The sequence below is a fragment of the Scyliorhinus torazame genome, chromosome 29, assembly GCF_047496885.1.
Source record: "Scyliorhinus torazame isolate Kashiwa2021f chromosome 29, sScyTor2.1, whole genome shotgun sequence".
Classification (NCBI taxonomy): Eukaryota; Metazoa; Chordata; class Chondrichthyes; order Carcharhiniformes; family Scyliorhinidae; genus Scyliorhinus; species Scyliorhinus torazame.
Window position 1 is genome coordinate 23,852,423 of NC_092735.1, and position 15,864 is coordinate 23,868,286.

Here is a 15,864-nt window from a genome sequence, read left to right on the forward strand (position 1 = left end):
AACATCCAAGAGACTTAACATCTTTAAACAGAAACACATCAGGTTAAAGGCATTACTTTTATGAGTTTAAATCACCCAAATGATCCAGAGATAGTCTTTCATGGCAGAGATCACAGCAGATCCAGCTCACTGCAAACACAGACACACACCCAAGCTCTTTTCAAACTGAAACTAAAAACTGCAAAATGGCTGATCTAAAGCCCAGCTCCACCCACACTCTGACATCACTGCATTTCTTAAAGGTACATTGCTTTAACATCCATTTCTTAAAGGCACTCTCACATGACATATGTATCTGCCGCTCTTGTCCTTCTAGATGGCAGCGGTCGTGGGTTTGGAAGGTGTTGCCTAACAAAATAGGCCAGTCAGACCCTCGAGCCTGCCCGGCCCCACAACTAGATCATGGTTGGCCTTCTACCTCAATGCCATTTTCCCCACACTGTCCCCTCTTAGCACGAGTATCTAGAAATCTATCCATCTCTGTTTCAAATGTTCCTCATGACCGAGAATCAGCCTCCCTGGGGTAAAGAATTGCAAAGATTCACTCCTCTCTGAGCGAGGCAATTCCTGCTCATCTCAGTCCTAAATGGCCTATCCTTACTCTGAGACTGTGTCGCCCCTCCTCCGCCCCCAGATTATAGAATCCATCCCAGCCAAAGGAAATATCGGCCAAAATCTCCCGCCCTCTTTCGTGGCTGGGACCGGCGCCACTGAGAGTGAATGGAGTTTTGGCTGGAACGCCAAATTCTCCGTTCTCGCTCGCGACGGGTCCCGCCGCAGGCGGAACAGAAGAACCTCGCCCATCCTTTCTAAATCAACCCTGTCCAGACCTTTAAAAATGTTGTAACTTTTAGCAACACCAGACTCCTCGTCCTAAACCTCTCTGCCTCTTTGTCCCCTTATCGTAAACTGTCAGAAATAAATGGCTTTACCCAATCCTTTACTTACCCATCCTATTGTCTCTCTTCTATGTCCCAGTTTCTGTGAAGCGCCTTTTAGGATTTTCTTCCATTAAGGATGCTATTTAAATGCAAGTTGCTGTTAGTAGAACATGGAGGATGATGGGAAGGGATTTGGCCTTTTGTAGATTGACACGGTGGCCCAGTGGATAACACTGCTGCCTCACAGGGACCCGGTTTCAATTCCGGGTCACTGTCTGTGTGGAGTTTGCACGTTCTCCTCGTGTCTGCTTGGGTTTACTCCGGGTGCTCCGGTTTCCTCCCACAGCCCAAAGATGTTTAGGTTAGGTGGATTGGCCACACTAAATTGCCCTTAGTGTCCAAGGGTTAGGTGGGGTCGCGGGGGAGGGTGCTGTTTTAGGGGGTGCATACTCGATGGGCCGAATGGTTGCCTTCTGCACTGTAGGGGTTCTATGGATCCTAGAAGAGGAATGAATCAGAAAAGTTCCTACAGATAGTATTTGGCCTCAGCATGTGAGCAAACATTGGCAAGGGGCATATTTACTGCCCATCCCTCCTTGCAAGGGAATGCATTAAGACTCGAGCTCAAAATGTGGGGAAATGTTGGCCAGTCTCAAGGTAAAGGTGACTGGTTCCCAGAAGGCCGTTAGAGAACGACTTGGGCTGTCGAAGCAATGCAACGGCTGGCATGGTTGTTTTCCGTGTACACAGCGAGCGAATTGGGAAGGGGATAGATTGTGAATCGTGCTCCGATCATTCGTCTGGCCCGGAGTCGTGAGTGAATCTGGCCGGATTGTCGTGTGACGCCCGTAAACATGGCGCTCTTGCCCGCGGCATACTTACACGGCCCAAGAGCCTCCCGCCGCAGTGACTGCCAGAAGAATGGGGAGTAAACTCCATGCCCACATCCTTGACGGTCTGGAACGGAGTGAAAACAAATAGTTAGTTACTCTGAAACACGACATTACCCGACCGCAGAACCTGCCTCAAGCAGTCACCTCTGATCGCCAGTGTCTGCTCGTCGATAAGCTCTCGACTGGAATTCGAGATCTCTCCAGATTTTAACCCAAAACGGACCCAATGCTTAAAAGAAGTTTATTTGTCCGCTGATCGCTGCGCGTTTTGCGGACAGATTGAGGTTGTTAAGGTTCCTGTGCCATATAAACCTGCCTTCTATTCAATTTAAGCCATGGAAAGCGATCAAAACAGGCGGGATTCTCCGGCTCCCCCAGCAGCGCGTTTCTTGGCAGCGGGATTCTCTCTTCCCGCCGTTTGTCAATGGGGCGGGAACGGATAATCCCAACAGCCGGAGATTCCCGGCCAATATACAAAGTCCTTAAGGAGCTCGACAGGGTAGATGCTGAGAAAATGTCTTCAAGTCTAATTGGTCATGTTCATGTTTATCTGGCGTATGTTGTTGTCCCTCTATTTTGTTTTAATTTAGAGTACCCAATTCATTTTTTTCCAATGAAGGGGCAATTTAGCGTGGCCTGCACATCTTGGGGTTGTGGGGGCGAAACCCATGCAAACACGGGGAGATGGCACCAACTCCACACGGACAGTGACCCAGAACCGGGATCGAACCTGGGACCTCGGTGCCGTGAGGCAGCAGCACTAACCGCTGCGCCACCGTTGTTGTCCCTTTAGACAGGCTCTCTTCCTATAGAATAGCATCGGGTGGGCGGGGGAAGTTTATTTATTCATTTACAGGAAAAGGTGCGCCGCAGGTTAGGCCAGCGACAGTGGAAGAATCTGTCAAGCCATTTGGGGCATTGATCGCTTGGCATTCCTCTGCCAGTATCCTGTCATTCTCCTTCTCTCCTGAAGGCGTTGCCTCTTAAATGAAAATACGGTTCCCGGGGATTCGTTCAGTAACTTTGCACACTTGCCCGATGTTCAAATGTTTGGAATTCGTGGTGAACCTGGCCAGGTGAGGCCATAAAAACACACAAAAGACAAAGCTGGAGTGGCCCTTCAAGGATGCCCCACCGTTGATGGCTGATTTTCTACCTGAACTCCACTTCCCACACTTTCCCTAAATGTCCAAATAAAAAATCTATCGACGTCTGGTTTGAATGTACACGATGACAAACCGCCCTCTGAGGTAGAGACCTGCAGTCCTTTCAGTGAAGAAATTTCTCCTCATCTCAGTCCAAAATGGCCGACTCCCTTTATTCTGAACTGTCGACCCCAGTTTCTGGATTCCCCTCCCAGGAAGAACCTTTTCTCAGCATCTACTCTGTCAAGCTCCTCGAGAATTTCATCTGTCCTACCTCTTGTTTCGCAAAATTCCAAGTAATACGGGCCTGGGTCTACTCAATCTCTCCTCGCCGGAAAATCCTCTCAGGCCGCAATGCAGCCTGTGGCGTTCCCGCTGGGTAAGGAGACTCTGCGCGAATATTGCATCCACTAGGCCTTCAACGGCAATCCATTGCTAGGGTTGGGTACTAGCCCTCAAGGGCTGCACTGATGGTTTAGCCAGTAGCCGTCCCACCTTGTGCACCAAACCAATGAGAAGGCCGCAGTTTTAAATGGACTCAGTTGAAGGGGCAACCACCTCACCACTGATTAGGGTGATGGGGAGGGGTGGGCGGAGCGGTGGTGGACTTGGGCACCCGTGCGAAGCCCTACAAAGCTGAATAGTTCGACACTATCATGCACTGAAGAGAATCTGCGCCTTCTTGGCAGGAGTTGGGAGGGGAAGAAGTACAATTCAACAGCACCTCTTACTCCCGCGATCGCCCTTTCTTTCATGAAATCGGTTCAGAAGCAAACTCACATATACATTCCCTGCTCACTGAACATGTTTCTGCGGTTTTCAAGCAGTTAAGTTTGTATAAGTAAGTCATAATTTTAATGTTTTTCATTCCCTGCCCTTTCCCATTAACTCCCACATAGCTTGTATTCTGTACACCGCCAAGAATCAGCCAAGAAGACGTCTATATCAATGTGGATCTCTGCAGGAGTTCAGAGTCAGGATATTAACTATTTATAATCATTAAATATTTATTTGACCAAAGTTTCTATATTTATTCTTTGGCATAGCTCAGTTAACCTCTCTCCATCGCTTTTTCCAACAGGTTCTTTTCTATTTGTGGCTGGACTTTAATCTCTACAAGCAGAGATTCTTCTCTGCACAAGAGCTTGCATCAATATTTCTCCCCCTTATTAGAATTACTCTGTCTAGTTGCGACATATTTTTGTTCTATATTTCTTACTGCAAAACACCGGTGCTACCCACAATGATATTTTTCCCCATTTTACATCCAACAACAGAAATGAACGCACCACCTGATCAGTGCTCACAGGCTAAGATGACTTGGTCAGGAGCAGCACGGTGGTGCAGTGGCTAGCACCGCTGCCTCACGGCGCTGAGGTCCCAGGTTCGATCCCGGCTCTGGGTCACTGTCCGTGTGGAGTTTGCACATTCTCCCCGCTTTTGCGTGGGTTTCACCCCCACAACCCAATAGATGTGCAGGGTAGGTGGATTGGCCACGCTAAATTGCCCCTTCATTGGAAAAAAAAAATAATTGGGTACTCTAAATTTAAAAAAAATAGATTACTTGGTCAGATTTATTGGCCAGTGTAATATTATAGAGAAGTAAAACAATTGCTTATTTATTCTTTCATGGATGTGGCTGTCACTGTCATTAGTGTCCCAACCCGAATTACCCTTGAACTGACTGGTTTGCCAGGCAATTTAAGAGGGCAGTCAAGAGTCATTGGGCGGGGTTTACCAACCGCCCCACCGCGTGTCAACGGGATTTCCCGTTGTCGTTATCCCTTGTCGCCGGGAAACCCATGTGCCAGCGTGGGACCGGAATTTTCCCGAGGCGTGAACAGCCGGCAAATCCCGCCCAGTGCTGTGGGCCTGGAGTGACATGGTTAGGCCAGGGCAAGTGAGGATGGCGGATTTCCTTCTCCCGAGGGCATTAGTGAACCAGATGGGGTCGTTTCCCGGCGGCTTGGGGTGACTTCAATGGGAAACACCATTGACAGATGAGGGACATAGATAAGCTGCAGAGCTGGGCTGAGAAGTGGCAAATGGAGTTTAATGCAGAAAAGTGTGAGGTGATTCATTTTGGAAGCAGTAACAGGAATACAGAGTACTGGGCTAATGGTAAGATTCTTGGTAGTATGGATGAGCAGAGAGATCTCGGTGTCCATGTACATAATCCCTGAAAGTTGCCACTCAGGTTGAGAGGGTTGTTAAGAAGGCGTATGGTGTGTTAGCTTTTATTGTTAGAGGGATTGAGTTTCGGAGCCATGAGGTCATGTTGCAGCTGTACAAAACTCTGGTGCGGCCGCATTTGGAGTATTGCGTGCAGTTCTGGTCGCCGCATTATAGGAAGGATGTGGAAGCATTGGAAAGGGTGCAGAGGAGATTTACCAGAATGTTGCCTGGTATGGAGGGAAGATCTTATGAGGAAAGGCTGAGGGACTTGAGGCTGTTTTCGTCAGAGAGAAGAAGGTTAAGAGGTAACTTATAGAGGCATATAAGATGATCAGAGGATTAGATAGGGTGGACAGTGAGAGTCTTTTTCCTCGGATGGTGATGGCTAGCATGAGGGGGACATAGCTTTAAATTGAGGGGAGATAGATATAGGACAGATGTCAGAGGTAAGTTCTTTACTCAGAGAGTAGTAAGGACGTGGAATGCCCTGCCTGCAACAGTAGTGGACTCGTCAACACTAAGGGCATTCAAATGGTCATTGGATAGACATATGGATGATAAGGGAATAGTGTAGATGGGCTTTAGATTGGTTTCACAGGTCGGCGCAACATCGAGGGCCGAAGGGCCTGTACGGTGCTGAAATGTTCAATTGTTTTTAATGACAGTAATTAATAATTTCACATCACCATTATGAGGGACTAATATTTAATTCCAGATTTTTTTATTCATTTAATGTAAATTCCACCAGCTCCCAAGGTGGTATTTGAACCCGTGACCCCAGAGAATTAGCCTGGGCCTTTGGATTACTTGGCTAATGATATTACCACTGCGCCGCCCTCCCCATAGAGCGAGGGCTACATAAACAGACAGCATCACACAGCATGTGAACAAGCCTGTTTTTTTAGAAAATGTAACAAAAGAGAGTCTGAAACACTTTGCTTTCACTAGGTTATAGGCAAATATTTAGGTTGGTAATAAAGAGAAGACTGTATGTTGCCTTGCCTATCATTCCATAATGTGGCGATGCCGGCGTTGGACTGGGGTGAGCACAGTAAGAAGTCTTACAACACCAGGTTAAAGTGCCAGGTCTCGCAGGGAAACGGTGTCCTGCCTGCCGTCGGGGTGCTCGACGTAGGCGTATTGAGGGTTTGCGTGTAATAATTGGACCCTCTCGACCAGTGGATCTGTCTTATGGCTCCTCACGTGCCTCCGGAGTAGAACTGGTCCCAGAGTCGTCAGCCAACGTGGAAGCGAGACCCCAGAGGTGGACTTCCTGGGGAAGACTAATAAACGGTTGTGAGGGGTCTCATTCGTGGCCGTACAGAGGAGCGACCTAATGGAGTTTAGGGCATCGGGTAGGACCTCCTGCCAGCGGGCGATTGGGAGACTTCTTGACTGTAGGGCTAGAAGGACAGCCTTCCAAACTGTTGCGTTCTCCCTCTCCATCTGCCCGTTTCCCCACGGGTTATAGCTGGTCGTTCTACTCGAGGCGATGCCCTTGTTGAGCAGATACTGACGCAGCTCATCGCTCATGAACGATGTACCCCGGTCGCTGTGGATATAAGCGGGGAAACCAAACAGTGTGAAGATGCTGTGCAGTGCCTTGATTACGGAGGCCGAGGTCATATCTGGGCAGGGGACAGCGAATGGGAAGCGGGCGAACTTGTCGTGACAGTGAGGAAGTAGGTGTTGTGGTTGGTGGACGGGAGGGGCCCTTTGAAGTCCACGCTTAGTCGCTCAAAAGGGCCCCGAGGCCTTCACGAGTCGAGCCTTGTCTGGTCGATCGAAGTGCGGTTTGCACTCCGCACAGATCTGGCAAGCCTTGGTCATGGCCTTGACCTCCTCGGTGGAGTAAGGTAGGTTGCGGGACTTGATGAAATGAGCAAGCCGGGTGACCCCTGGGTGGCAGAGGTCATCGTGGATGGCCCGCAGATGGTCTTTCTGCACGTGGTACACGTGCCACGGGACAGGGCATCTGGGGACTCGTTGAGCTTCCCCGGACGATATGTAATATTGTACGTGTAGGGGGAGAGTTCGATCCTCCATCTCAGAATTTTATCATTCTTTATTTTCTCCCGTTGTGCGTTATCGAACATAAAGGCGACCGACCGTTGGTCGGTGACGAGGGCGAACCTCCTACCGGCTAGGTAGTGCCTCCAGTGCCGCACAGCCTCCACTATGGCTTGTGCCTCCTTCTCGACTGCAGAATGTCGAATTTCCGAGGCGGTGAGGGTTCGGGAGAAGAACGCTACTGGTCTGCCCGCCTGGTTGAGGGTAGCAGCCAGGGCGACATCTGATGCGTCGCTTTCTACCTGGAAGGGAATGGTTTCATCCACCGCGTGCATGGCGGCCTTGATGATATTGGCCCTGATACGACTGAAGGCCGACTGAGCCTCAGCCGTCAGGGGAAAAAATGTGGTCTTAATGAGTGGACGGGCTTTGTCCGCATATCTGGGGACCCACTGGGCATAATAGGAAAAGAGCCCCAGGCACCGTTTGAGTGCCTTGAGGCTACGGGGGAGGGAGAGTTCCTTAAGGGGGCGCATGTGGTCGGGGTCTGGCCCTAGGACCCTGTTTTCCACGATGTAGCCGAGGATGGCTAGCCGGGTTGTGTGGAACACGCATTTCTCTTTATTGTATGTCAGATTGAGGGCCCGGGCGGTCTGGAGGAACTTCCTCAGGTTTTCATCATGGTCCTGCTGGTCATGGCCGCAGGTGGTTACGTTGTCCAAGTACAGGTATGTAGCCCGTAAGCCGTACTGGTCCACCATTTGATCCATTGCCCTTTGGAAAACGGAGACTCCGTTTGTGACACCAAAAGGGACCTTGAGGAAGTGGAAGAACCGACCGGCTGCTTCGAAGGCTGTATAGGGGCGGTCCTCTGGACGGATAGGGAGTTGATGATAGGCCGATTTTAGGTCGACCGTGGAGAATACGCGATTATGGGCGATTTGGTTCACCATTTCTGCTATGCGGGGAAGTGGGTACGCATCAAGTTGCGTAAAGCGGTTTATGATCTGGCTATAGTCCACCACCATACGTTGTTTTCCCCCGGAGCGGACTACCAGTACTTGTGCCCTCCAAGGGCTGTTGCTAGCCTCTATGACCCCTTCTTTTAGTATCCGCTGAACCTTTGACTTGATGAAAGTCATGTCTTGGGCACTGTACCGCCGACTCGTGGTGGCGACGGGCTTACAGTCGGGGGTGAGGTTCGCGAAGAGGGGGGGGTGGTGCAACTTTGAGTGTCGCCAGGCTACATACCGTGGGCAGGGGCAGGGGTCCGCTGAACTTCAGGGTCAGGCTTCGGTGGCTGCACTGAAAGTCCAGACCGAGCAGCAGGGAGGCGCAGAGGTGAGGGAGAACATAAAGTTTAAAACGGGCGTATTTGGCGCCTTGGATAGCGAGGTTTGTGACACAATACCCCGTGATTTGGACCGAATGAGACCCAGATGCGAGGGCGATAGTTTGGGAGGCGGGATAGGTGCGCAGGGAGCAGCGTCTTACCGTGTCGGGATGGATAAAACTCTCCATACTCCCGGAGTCAAAAAGGCTCAAAAAGGGGGTGTCGCGGCCATTGATTTGAACCTGCATCATTGAGTTTCGCAGGTGCTTCGGCCGAGATTGATCGAGCGTGATCACTCCTAGTTGCTGGGCAGTCAGAGTCCTCGGTTGAATCGGACTCGCAAAATGGCCGCCGCCGTCGGACGCACGTTTTGAGATTTGAAGATGGCCGCCGCCAAGATGGCCACCCCCATGACTCGCACGAGGCCGATGACGCGTCGGAAGTAGGCATGTCCGGCCGCCGTGCGGCCGCGTTGCGGGGCCTGTGGTCCCGGGAGTTTGATTTCTGGGCCCGATGAGGCTTTTGTTTCTGGCCTTTGGGCCCAGCCAGGCAGACCTTCGCGAAGTGCCCCTTCTTTCCGCATTCGCCGCAGATAGCGGAGCGGGCCGGGCAACGCTGGCGTGAGTGCTGGCCTTGCCCACAGAAATAGCATTGGGGGCCCCCGGTGTGAGCGGGTCGCCGCGCGGCGCAGGCCTGAAGCGTGGCCGAGTCTGGAAGGGATCGAGAGGGGTTTGCAAGGTCCGCGGAGTACGTGCGGAGATTATGGTGGGCCGCTTCCAGGGAAGAGGCGAGCGTTACCGTGCCTTGGAGGTCCTTAGCTCCGTCTTCTAGGAGCCGCTGCCGGATGTACGTGGATCGGATACCGGACACGAAAGCATCACGATTATGTAAGTTCATGTGGACATCTGCCGTCACCTCTTTATGGTCGCAGTTCCTGGCGAGCGCAGTGAGTCTCTCCAAGTATTCATCTAGCGTTTCCCCGGAGCACAGGCGGCAGGTTGAGAGCAAATGTCTGGCGTGTACCTCGTTTATCGGCTTTACGAAGCGTAGGATTTCGACCGCCGTTTTGTACGTCGTAGCTTTCTCGATCACGGAGGACAGTCAGTGGCCCACCCGGGATGTAGTAAGCTCAGCTTGCGAGGTCCGGCAACTTCAGTCTCTGAGGAATTCAGATAGGCCTCAAAGCACCTGAGCCAGTATTTAAAAATTTCAGTGGCTTTCGCCGACCGAGCGTCCAAATTGAGCTTCTCCGGCTTTAGACCGCTGTCCATCTTGATGTAGTCTGGTTATTAAATTGAGATACCCTCAATTACGACTGAGGAGAGGAGTTTGATAATACAAAATAACCAGAAAATCAGACAGCTGCCGAGAAGTGTGCTCACTGCACGCTGCCTGCTGAACGTAACCTTATATACAGCTTCCTGGGGGCAGAGCTGGAGGCGGAGTCCCCCAGGGTTCCAAACCCGGTCTTAAAGGGGCCTACCCATTAAGGGTACATATTGTGGTGGTATGTATTAGGGGTATTAAGGTACTCTGTGATGCCGAGAGGCTATTGGTGGATAGACACTGGGTCCCGTTTGGATCAGCCGCCTGCTGGCTCCACCCAGTAATGCGGAGTATAAGAGCCCGTGTTCTCCCAGCAGCCGCATTCTGTAACTGTGCTGCTGGGGTACAAGTCTGCGTAATAAAGCCATCGTTCGACTCCTTCTCATCTCGTGAGTGATTGATTGTGCGACAATTTATTACGCAAACTTTTAAGGACATGGAGCTCCGATTCATTTTGGAGTGTCTGCGGATCAGCCCCCATGCGGCAAACGCAGCGGCCACTTTTAAACATTGGTTAGCGTGTTTTCAGGGATACCTCCGAACGGCCCCCGGCATACTGACAGAAGAACAGAAAATGCAGGTCCTGCATGCCAGGGTGAGCCCTGAAATCTACACGCTCATAGAGGACGCGGACGATTTCCCGGCGGCGGTCGGCATGCTGATAGGAATCTACGTTCGGCCCGTCAACCAGGTCTACACTTGTCACCAGCTCGCGACGAGACAGCAAATCCCCGGGGAATCGCTGGACGAATTCTACAGTGCGCTGTTAATACTGGGGAGAAACTGCAACTGCCCATCGGTTTCGGCTAACGAACACACAGAGCTGCTGGTTCGAGATGCGTTCGTGCAGGTATGCTTCCATCCCAAATTCGCCAGAGATTGCTGGAAAGAGACACACTAGGCCTCAAAGAGGCACGGGCCCTCGCGGCCTTGTTTGGTGTGGCATCGCAGAACGCCCGTGCCTACTCCCCCGACTGGGCGGCAGCTCCTTGGGCACCGTGGACCCCCGCCGCGACCGAACCCCCGGGACCCCCCGCCCCCCCCCCCCCCGCAGGCCTGCGCTGCCAGAGCGGCAGATCACCCGGGGGGGCCCTGCTGCTACTTTTGTGGGCAGGGGAAACACCCCCGAATGCGCTGCCCGGCCCGCTCGGCCCTCTGTGAAGGGTGCGGCAAAAGGGGGCACTTTTTAGCAGTGTGCCAGGCCCGGGGGGTAGCCGCAATCTCCGGGGGAGAACCCCAAACTCAACCCCCCCAGCGATCCATGTGCGGCCAATGGGCGCCGCCATCTTGGGTCCCGGACTCAATGCGGGAGGGATGGGCGCCGCCATTTTGTGCTCCCCGGCAACGTGCGATCCATGGGCAGCGCCATCTTGTCCACCCCCGACCATGTGCGACCAGTGGATGCCGCCATCTTGGCTGACGGCTAAGGACCCCGGGATGGACGGCCCAATGGGTCCTGAAGAAAACGCACCGATGCAGCAACTACGACTGGCTTCTGTGACCCTGAACCAGTCGCGGCCCCCAACGCTCCAAACAGCAACAACGACAGTATTTATAAACGGATACGAAATGCCCTGCCTGATCGACTCTGGGAGCACGGAGAGTTTTATACACCGCGATACGGTAAGACGCTGTTCCCTTCCGATCCACCCGAGTAATCAAAAAAAAATGCTGGCGGCAGGGTCCCATTCGGTAGAAATATAAGGGTTCTGCATCGCGAACCTCACGGTGCAGGGGAGGGAGTTCAAAAGCTACCGGCTTTACGTCCTTCCCCACCTCTGTGCTGCCACACTCCTGGGATTGGATTTTCAGTGTAATCTCCAGAGTTTAACGTTTAAATTCGGCGGCCCTATACCCTCACTCACTACCTGCAGCCTTGCGACCCTCAAGGTCGATCCGCCTTCCCTGTTCGCGAACCTCACCCCGGATTGCAATCCAGTCGCCACTAGGAGCAGACGGTACAGCGCACAGGACCGATCTTTTATCCGGTCAGAAGTCCAGCGGCTGCTGAGGGAAGGCATAATTCAGGCCAGCAATAGTCCCTGGAGAGCTCAGGTGGTAGTTGTAAAGACCGGGGAGAAGCAGAGGATGGTCGTAGACTATAGTCAAACCATCAATAGGTACAAGCAGCTGGATGCATACCCTCTCCCCCACATATCCGACATGGTCAATCGGATTGCACAGTGCGAGGTCTTTTCCACGGTGGACCTTAAGTCCGCCTACCACCAGCTCCCCATCCGCCCGAGCGACCGAAAATACACTGCTTTCAAAGCAGATGGGCGGCTCTATCATTTTTTAAGGGTTCCATTCGGCGTCACTAACGGGGTCTCGGTCTTCCAACGGGTGATGAGTCGAATGGTTGACCGGTACGGTTTGCGGGCCACGTTCCCGTACCTTGACAACGTCACCATCTGCGGCCACGACCAGCAGGACCACAACGCCAACCCCCGCAAATTCCTCCAGACCGCGAACGCCCTGAATCTCACATACAACAGGGAGAAATGCATGTTTTGCACCGACCGTCTAGCCATCCTCGGCTACGTAGTGCGAAATGCAGTTATAGGCCCAGACCCGGAACGCATGCGCCCCCTCATAGAGTTCCCCCTCCCCCACTGCTCCAAGGCCCTGAAACGCTGCCTGGGCTTTTTCTCTTATGACGCCCAGTGGGTCCACAACTACGCGGCCAAGGCCCGTCCGCTAATCCAGTCCACGGTTTTTCCCCTGTCGATAGAGGCCCGCCAGGCGTTCAGCCGCATCAAAGCGAATATCACAAAGGCCACGATACACACAATCGACGAGTCCCTCCCCTTCCAAGTCGAGAGCGACGCGTCCGACATAGCTCTGGCGGCCACCCTCAACCAAGCGGGCAGACCCATGGCTTTTTTTCACGCACCCTCCACGCTTCAGAAATCCGCCACTCCTCAGTGGAAAAGGAGGCCCAGGCCATAGTGGAAGCTGTGCGGCATTGGAGGCATTACCTGGCCGGTAGGAGACACTCGCCTCATTGATCAACGTTCGGTTTCCTTCATGTTCGATAATGCACAGCGGGGCAAGATCAAGAACGACAAGATCTTGCGGTGGAGGATCAAACTCTCCACCTATAACTATGAGATCTTGTATCGTCCCGGAAAGCTGAACGAGCTTTCCGTTGCCCTATCCCGCGGCACATGTGCCAATGCGCAAGTGGACCGTCTCCGAACCCTCCACGAGGACCTCTGCCACCCGGGGGTCACTCGGTTCGATCACTTCGTAAAGACCCGCAACCTGCCCTACTACATCGAGGAGGTCAGGACAGCCACCAGGAACTGCCAGATCTGCGCAGAGTGCAAGCCGTATTTCTACCAGCCAGATAAAGCGCACCTGATAAAGGCTTCCCGTCCCTTTGAACGCCTCAGTCTAGACTTCAAAGGCCCCCTCCCCTCCACCGATCGCAACACGTACTTCCTGAACGTGATTGACGAATACTCCCGGTTCCCATTCGCCATCCCCTGCCCCGACATGACCGCGGCCACGGTCATTAAAGCCCTCTGCACCATCTTTACACTGTTCGGTTTCCCCGCCTACATACATAGCGATAGGGGGTCCTCCTTCATGAGCGACAAACTGCGTCAATTCCCGCTCAGCAAGGGCATCGCCTCGAGCAGGACGACCAGTCACAACCCCCGGGGGAACGGTCAGGTAGAGAGGGAGAACGGAACGGTCTGGAAGATCGTCCTACTGGCCCTACGGTCCAGAGGTCTCCCTGTTTCCCGCTGGCAGGAAGTCCTCCCGGACGCCCTCCACTCCATCCGGTCACTGCTGTGTACAACAACGAATCAAACACCTCACGAACGCCTCCTTGTCTTCCCTAGGAAGTCCTCCTCCGGAACGTCACTTCCGACCTGCCTGGCAGCCCCGGGACCCATCCTGCTCCGAAAGCATGTGCGGACGCACAAATCGGACCCGTTGGTCGAGAGGGTTCATCTCCTCCACGCAAACCCTCAATACGCCTACGTGGCGTACCCCGACGGCCGACAGGACACGGTCTCCCTGCAGGACCTGGCACCCGCCGGAGCTCCCCACACCCCCCCAACTCCAGTGACCCCCTCTGGAGCCACACACCCCCCCCCCCCCCCCCCCCCCGCAACACCAATCACTCCCTCTTTTTAACAATGGGTGAATGTGGTGGTATGTATTAGGGGTATTAAGGTACCCTGTGATGCAAGAGGCTATTGGTGGATAGACACTGGGTCACAATTGGATCAGCTGCCTGCTGGCTCCACCCAGTAAGGCAGAGTATAAGAGCCCAGGTTCTCCCAGCAGCCGCATTCTGTAACTGTGCTGCTGGGGAACAAGTCTGCGTAATAAAGCCATCGTTCGACTCCTTTTCATCTCGTCTCGTGAGTGATTGATTGTGCTACACATATGTATACAGATATCATTCACCACACTCCCACAGTCCAAAGACGTGCAGGTTAGGTGGATTGGCCGTGCTAAACTGCTCCTTAGTGTCCAAAGATATGCAGTTTGGACAAGGTTACGGGGATAGGGTGAGGAAGTGGGTCTAGGTAGGGGTGCTATTTCAGAGAGTCGGTGCAGACTCGATTGGCCTCCTTCTGCTCTGTAAGGATTCTATGAATCATCTTAAAACCCCTTCTGGTGAGGGTGGCACGGTGGTGCAGTGGTTAGCACTGCTGCCTCACGGCACCGAGGACCTGGGTTCGATCCCGGCCCCGGGTCACTGTGCGCGTGGAGTTTGCACATTCTTCCCGTGTCTGCATGGGTCTCACCCCCACAACCCAAAGATGTGCAGGGTAAGTGGATAGGCCATGATACATTGCCCCTCAATTGGAAAATGGAAAAAAACAATCTGGTTAACTAATGTCCTTTAGGGAAGGAAATCTGCCGTCCTTACCCAGTCTGGCCTACATGTGACTCCAGACCCGCAGCAATGTGGTTGGTTCTCAGATGCCCGCTGAAACGTCCGGACAAGCCCCTCAGTTCAAGGGCAATCAGGGAATGGGCTGGTCTTGCCAGCGATGCCCATGCCCGCCAAAGAAAACAAACGTCTTGCCGTAATTAATTTATATTTTGATCTTGCTTTGCAATTACATTCAGCTCACAAAGGGTTAACTCCCACAATTATGAAATGAAGCAATGAACAGAATCACGCGCACACAAGATACTTAGAACAATTTTTAGGTCAGATAATGAACGCTATGTATTTTTCTTTCAAAAAAAGATGTCGCTCCTTTGCATGGATTATTTGACCTACCAGAATTCTGCCCCGCTGACAACTTTGTGGAGGAATATTCCAATGCCGCACTCAGGTGATTAAAGGTTTGTATTATAGTTCAGCATGTTCAGCTGTGTGGGGCTTCGTCGGAAAGGCTGACCCGGTCTGGTCTAGGCGTGGAATCAGGACCTCGGAATCCCGGCTGATGGCTTTCCGGGTTCTTCAGTCTTCTTACCCTCTCTCCCTAATGCGGGGAACGCTGCAGCAATCCTACAACCACTCCAGCTGTGGCTAGTTTACAGACCAGGAACTGAACCTGGGTTCTGCGACTCTTAGCCAACTAGTGTTTTCCAGAAAGGGGGGGGGGAGGGCTTTGGATTTATTTTTTAAATCCAATTTCCTGTTTAATTTGCCGTTTATACATATTTATATATAGTTACAAACGCAGCTCACTCACCTCTTTCCAAGTGATAAAGTGAAAGTAATAGAACCAATCCCTTGTGTGTACTTTACCTCCACATGTGGAGAGAGAGAGTTTCCATTTGGAAAGCCTTGAACTTCATTCAGAGAGAGTTACCGTGTGTGCTCAGTAATAAGGCTACGGAGTATATAATTTTGCCCTGAGGGGAAAAAAAAATCAAAGTTAACAGGGTTAGCTTGAATCGTGGATTCAAATATATCAATTTCCCTTTTTTTCCCGATTAAAATGCTACCAACCTCCATAGATTACGCAGCCAGGATTTTAGGGTCATTTATCGGGACTCAATCTCCTATCGCTGCTATATCAACACTGTAAGCCCAGTAAGACGGAATTGTTATGGGTCATGGTTCATCCAGGACACGCAAAGATAAAGGTTGAACCAAATTTATTTTAGCTCGAAAGAGA

The 15,864-nt window shown here is 52.2% G+C and overlaps 1 protein-coding gene across 3 annotated transcripts in view; it reads right to left on the reverse strand.

The window, feature by feature from the left end:
- Positions 1 to 15,594, reverse strand: part of tmem150b (transmembrane protein 150B) — a 31,467-nt gene extending 15,873 nt beyond the window's left edge. Inside the window, exons 1-2 of one of the 3 annotated variants that reach the window (XM_072491917.1) lie at positions 15,492 to 15,594; positions 1,764 to 1,838 (exon numbers count right to left, since the gene is read on the reverse strand). In XM_072491917.1, coding sequence (XP_072348018.1) covers positions 1,764 to 1,838; positions 15,492 to 15,541 — 125 coding nt within the window. In that variant the 5' untranslated portion in view covers positions 15,542 to 15,594. Of the gene's footprint in view, positions 1 to 1,763; positions 1,839 to 15,017; positions 15,271 to 15,435 lie in introns of those variants that run through there. The other 2 variants (XM_072491918.1, XM_072491919.1) reach the window with 2 other exon arrangements.
- Positions 15,595 to 15,864: the final 270 nt, after the last annotated feature.